General features: G+C 40.8%; 2 protein-coding genes across 29 annotated transcripts in view; one reads left to right on the top strand and one right to left on the bottom strand.

Moving 5' to 3' along the window:
- The window catches only part of LOC108891199 (homeobox protein Nkx-6.2), a 55,306-nt gene that overhangs the window by 25,802 nt on the left and 23,341 nt on the right, over positions 1-6,163 (bottom strand). The gene's annotated exons all lie outside the window — the stretch shown is intronic.
- LOC108891198 (NACHT, LRR and PYD domains-containing protein 12) overlaps positions 1-6,163 on the top strand; it is a 73,401-nt gene that overhangs the window by 19,552 nt on the left and 47,686 nt on the right. For 24 of the 27 annotated variants that reach the window (XM_051076584.1, XM_051076583.1, XM_051076596.1 and 21 more), the window contains 2 exons: positions 19-192; positions 989-1,165. In XM_051076584.1, the coding sequence (XP_050932541.1) occupies positions 19-192; positions 989-1,165 (351 nt within the window). The remainder of the gene's footprint in view (positions 1-18; positions 193-988; positions 1,166-6,163) is intronic. The other 3 variants (XM_051076595.1, XM_051076608.1, XM_051076591.1) reach the window with 2 other exon arrangements.

The raw sequence follows: 6,163 nt of genomic DNA on the forward strand, positions 1-6,163 counted from the left end.
CTTTGATTCTTTATTCAGGTTGGAGTCCTGCAGGTTGTCAGAGATCAGCTGTTCTTCTCTGGTCTCAGCTCTGAAGTCCAACCCCTCCCATCTGAGAGAACTGGACCTGAGGGGAAACAGCCTGCAGGATTCAGGAGTGAAGGAGCTGTGTGGTTTTCTGCAGAGTCCACACTGTAGACTGGAGACTCTGAGGTCAGACTCCATATTTTCTTTGTGTGCTGAGATGAATGTGATGGTAAAGTTGTGTTGACTCTAACCTGCAGACATCAGGCTCATATTATACTGATCCACACTGAGGATCTTAAAGGTAAAGTCAGTTTTCTTCTTCTGTGGTTTAGTCCAGTGACTGTGGCAGAGAAATGCTGAGCTACAGATTTCAAACTTTAATAGAAGAAGAAAAATCCTTCACTGTTTAAATCCCATCAGACTGTTTTCCACTCTGACATGAACAAATGTATCTTCAGTATTTTCTTGTTCCAACACGACATCAAGTGATGAGACTGAAGAGAAACTGACTGAGAGATTCAGACCAAACTCACCATGTTTGTTCAATGTGGTCTCCACTGCAGGAAGTGACAATGTTGGAGATTTAGTTTGAATCATTGGTCGACTTTTCTCCACAGTTCAGTCTGACATGTTTGTTCTCTTTGAAAACTCGAGGATCTTTAGTTGAATCTCAGATAAATGTGTCTGCACAGCCTGAGTTTGTAGATGGAGCCTGTGGTGGAGCTGCAGAGTTTAAGAGCTGAAGTCACTACGTCTTTATTGAAGCAGCAGCATGTTGTCATTAATATTAATGAGAGCTGTTTTTCTCTTTGTGTCTCTGACTGTTTTTAAGCTGCATCCTGTTGGTTCAGGTGTTTGGAGTTTCCAGTTTCTAAACTTGTTCATTCTAAACCTTCTTCAGCTCTGAACAGATGATGAAACACTGAATGGATTCAAGCAGGAACTTTGTCTCCTAAACTCACATCTTTGATTCTTTATTCAGGTTGGAGAACTGCAGTTTGTCAGAGATCAGCTGTTCTTCTCTGGTCTCAGCTCTGAAGTCCAACCCCTCCCATCTGAGAGACCTGGACCTGAGTAAGAACAAGAGGCTGCAGGATTCAGGAGTGAAGGATCTGTGTGGTTTACTGAGGAGTCCAGACTGTAGACTGGAGACTCTGAGGTCAGTTCACTGTCTGTTACTGTTGGAGATCTTCTGTCTTTAATCCACAACTGAAGCTCATTTATCTTCACAGAACTTGAATCCATTGATTTAGAATGAATGACATGTTAAATAGTGGTTGTTCCATATTGTCAGTTGTTCTGATCTCACACTGAGAATTATTCCTTCAGGTTCATATAGAGCAAATTTGTCTGTAAACACATGGTTTGTGTTAGAGAACAGTTCCTGAGAACGTGTCACGTCTGTAAACTCTGTGTCACTGCAGTGTGGAGTCAGACTGTTTCACAGTTTTCCATCAGTTTCATTCTCAGGGTTGTTTGGGGGGGGGTCTGAAGAGCCACCACTCAGCATAACCCCGCCCCCAACACTGTACCTGTTATAAATAGCAGCGCTGCGTTAGCATCAGTGCTTCTCCTGCTTGACTGGTAAAGGTTTTGCCACAGTGATGGAGAGCTGAGGAACCAAACCACCACGGTCTCTGCACTGACCATTTCACTGTGACGACAAAGACAGTCTTTATACTTGGTTTTAATGAACATCAGTGATATGACCGCAGAAACAGAGTGACTTGTTTCTGGCTGTTTGATCAACAAAAAGCTCCGGTGGCTCAAACGTACAGAATAGGGAGCTAGCAGGATGCTAACAGGATGCTAACTGTCACTGTGCTGCACTGAGTGGGCGTGGATTCAGCTCTGGCAGCGAACACGCCCCCAGCATCAGAGCAGAGAGGCTCCTTCATTTATCAAGATTTAGAAACTGGATTTTCTACATTAGCTGATCTTTTTAACCATTCACATTTAGCTGGGTGGTTAAAAGCACATTTCTCTGTGGAGTGACTCAGATCACATGACTATCACTGCTTTACAGGAACTTTCAGGTTCAGTTCATTTCACTCAGTTGTCATCAACAGTGTCTGTTCACTTCTTATTACTGATGATGTTATTATTGATCAGGACAGATCTGATTGATCAATGATTTAATCTCTATATTTTATTCTTTATTCAGGTTGATGAACTGCTGGTTGTCAAAGATCAGCTGTTCTTCTCTGGTCTCAGCTCTGAAGTCCAACCCCTCCCATCTGAGAGAACTGGACCTGAGTCACAACTACCTGAATGATTCAGCAGTGAAGCCTCTCCATGATCTTGTGGAGGACCCAGACTACAGACTGGAGACTGTGAGGTCAGTATCTGGAGTCAGTCCATGCTGCTTCCATCAGTATTGTCCTAAACACAGTTAGTATCAGAGCAGAGATCCAGTGTTTCCTGTAAAGCTGGGACCTTCTCAGTGGCTGCTTTCCTCAGTGAAGCTGTGAGAGGAGAATGGTGACAGGCTTCAGGATTGGACAGAAAGACAGAGAGACAGAGAACAGTCAGCCAATCAGATCAGCCAGAAGCTGATGAAGAGTCTCTGTAAACACTGATCCACCTCCTCTCTGCTCTGTCTCTCTCTCTCTGCAGGTGGAGGTGGGGATGAGCTGAGTCCTGATGATCCAGATGTTGAAGCAGCAGCAGCAGCAGCTTGTGTGTAGAGAGGCTCTGACTGGACCATGTTACTGGGAGGTAGAGTGGAGAGGAGAGCTTCATCCAGCAGTGACTGACAGAGGAATCAGAAGAAGCAGTCTGAACTGATCTGAGAACAGCTCCACTGTCAGACACAGAGTCCAGTCCACCATCATCCCTGTGTGTTCCTCTGGATCTGACAGAGCAGCATCAGTGTGTCTGGATGTTGAGTCACAGAAATCAGCTGATTCTCTGTTTGACTGAGCTTCACACAGAGACCAGATCCCTCTGAAAGGACTTGAACTCAGTTGAACTCAGACTGTTGTAGTTCATCAAGTGTCAGGATTTAATGAATCATTGATTAACTGCACGTTAAATCACTTTATGAGAAATAATGTGCCTTCACTCTGACTGCTCTTCAGTTCTGCTGTTTTATAGCAGAATAATAATTCAGTGTAAATTCAGATGGAGATTTATTTGTTAACTAAAAACGCTCAGTGAAGCTGTCAGTCATGTTTCAGGTTGTTTCTGGTTGGATGGAGCCGTAACAACCTCCACCAATCAGAGGCTGAGTGCAGCCTGACAGGTAAAACCCAGGACTGGATAAACCCACAGAGCTGTGGCTGCTGCTTGTAAAGGCTGTTGCTGCAGATGTACGGTAGTAAAGAGAAATGCAGGTGTATCAGAGGACACTGCTAAAAGGTTTTGGTGAGGAAATGACAGAGTCATTTAAATGCTCTGCAGCTCTGTTCCTCTGTCATCAGCACTGAGCTGCTTTGTTCATTGACATTAGACGTCAGATTTGATTTGATTTCAGAAACACTTTAATCTTAACCTTCAGAAAGTGGATCATATCAGCCCAGTTCTCAGGTCTTCACACTGACTTCCTGTCTGTCAGAACTCATTTAAATGTCCTGCTGTTGGTTTATAAGACACTGAAGTTTAGGACCAACATACTAAACCTGGACCAGTAGCATTCAGTTTTTATCTCTACATGTGGAACAGACTCCCAGAGAACTGCAGGTCTGCTGAAACATGAAAACCAGTGCTGAAGACCTCTGTTCACCACTGAGTTTATTATTGATGAAAATCACTTATTTCCTGCTCTGCACTGTGACTTTTACTCTTCAGTTTTTATTTTCTGATCCACTCTTATATTTCTCATTGCTTTATATTGTCTTTACATTTTGTCTTGTTGACTGTTATATCTCATTCAAAGCACTAAATAAACTTGTCTTGGTTGATATTTGCGTTTGGTGAGGTCTTCAGTATCTCCTCACTCACAGACAGAGGTCGGCTATTAAGCTGGAAAATGACAAATCTGCAAACGTCAGGTGGAGGTAACTACAGGATCGTACTACAGGCATCATGGATACAGAGATGAAGTTGGTGTCCTACCTTCCCTGTGGATGTATTACAAGACCGAGAGCTGGTTGCTGGGCAGAACAGAATCTGCTGGCCAATTGGCATTTTTTCTGCCGTTGTTAGCTTGCATGTGTCATCATTGACTGCATCATATGTCGTCATTGGCCATGACCTTCTGGGAGGAGTGAACTAGCTAGCAGCTAGATTTAGTGGCGAGCGTTAGCATTAGCATTCCCTTTTAATGATCACTTTTGGCCTTATTTCCCATTTTCAGTGGTTTTTATCATGTGGGTATGAGTGTGTTTGCGTTTTCGTGACTGAGGTGTCCCTCACATGAGTTGTGGACCCCCAACATGGACGGTGAAAACACAACAAGCTCTTGATAATCTGCTTAAATCCCTGTCGTATTTGTTTACAGTCACTTTACTGACATTTTGCATCTTTGTAACTTTGTGTTCCATCAAATTCATTTTAACTCCATACATAGTGGTCTATCATGTCGTTTTGTGTCTATTTGTGGTCTTATTGCATCATTTTGCACCTTGGCTATTTTACATCTATTTAGAGTCAGCTGCTTCTTTGTCTCTTTGTGGTCATTCTCACCGCATCTCTGTAGTTCTGTGTCCATTCCTGATCATTTTACATTTCTTTGAGGTTATTTTTTTGTTTCATTGTGCCAGTTTAGCATCTTGTTGTGTAGTTGTGCATATTAGTGATGAAAAATGTGTTTGTGGTGTTTTAATATGTGATTGAGCTCAGTTATATGATGAAAACTACATTTTAACTCTGTGCTCCCCCACAAGTTTGAGCCTCAAACATTGAAGTGATTTGACATTTAATTTTTAGTTCCTAAGTTTGTGATGCTTTTTCTTGTCTTAAGTGACAGTAAACAACCCATTTTCTGAAAGTCATCCTGCAGCCCAGCAGGTATGTGTCCGAAACATTTACCCAGACTGAAAATTACTGAATAGACTTGTCATTGTATAGTTGAGTGCAAAAAAATGTGTTGATGAGCTGAATTATTAATGTCAGCAATCGTTTTGTTTTTTTGTTTACTGTCACTAGGTGAATCCCAGCTCAAACCTTAGTATTTTATGAATTTAGTACCGAATATAATAAGAAAAGATTTATTGTGTCTATTAAATCAGATAAAAGTATCAAATGTAATTGCTCAGAGCTCAAAGTGACATTTTCAGATGTCTTGTTTTGTTGAATCAACTGTATCTACTATTTATCATCAAAATATTTATCAGAATAGTTGTGTGATGTATGTTTTGTCTATGGACATATTGACTGGCTTGCCTCACCTGCCACCAACCAATATCAAATACATCAGAACCAACAACTGCTACATTTTCTGTCTTAGATTGTTATTGTTAAGGATCAGTCAAAATGGGATTGAAAAATTTCTTAGCTTCAATTCAGGTGAGGACTGATGTTCATTCTCTGCAATAGCCCTCTTATGTTTGTTTTGTGGTTCAGCTGTAATGTTGAGTATTTCTCTGTGTTTTCATGGTTAAACTGTTGATGAGGAATAGGTAGTAGTGTATTGATCATTTTCCTTTGTATGTTTTTCTTGGATTTCTTCCAGGTATCACCACTGTATCCATGACAACATCCACAATCACTGAGATGCCGTCCATGATCATAGGGAAGTATTCCACAATCACAGAGATGTCATCTGCAACCTCAGAGAAATCATCCACGATCACAGAGTCTCAGTACAATGAAGAAGTTCATTGAAACCAGGACAGAGGCCTCTAGGTAATTCACTTAAAGCTTTACATCAGCTGTCCAACACAGAGCACTGACATTAAATTGTTTATGTTCAGTATAAAAGTGATAATGAAAATAATAAAAGTAATCTGCAATTTAAGTACAGTAAGATGTCAGAAATGGTCAAAAGCAATCAAAAAAGTCCATATTATATTATGGCGTAAAAAATGTCATAGTATAGCATCAAAAATGGTGAAAAACTGTCATATAATAGGAAAGATGTCAAACACAGTCATAAAATGTCATAGTTTTAGTAAGGAGTCAAAAATGGTCAAAAAATGTCAGTATGGCGTCAAAATTGGTCAAAAAATGTCATAGTAAGATCAAAATCAAAAAATGTCATAGTATAGGTCAAAAA

The sequence above is a fragment of the Lates calcarifer genome, linkage group LG16_LG22 (genome assembly GCF_001640805.2).
Source record: "Lates calcarifer isolate ASB-BC8 linkage group LG16_LG22, TLL_Latcal_v3, whole genome shotgun sequence".
Classification (NCBI taxonomy): domain Eukaryota; kingdom Metazoa; phylum Chordata; class Actinopteri; family Centropomidae; genus Lates; species Lates calcarifer.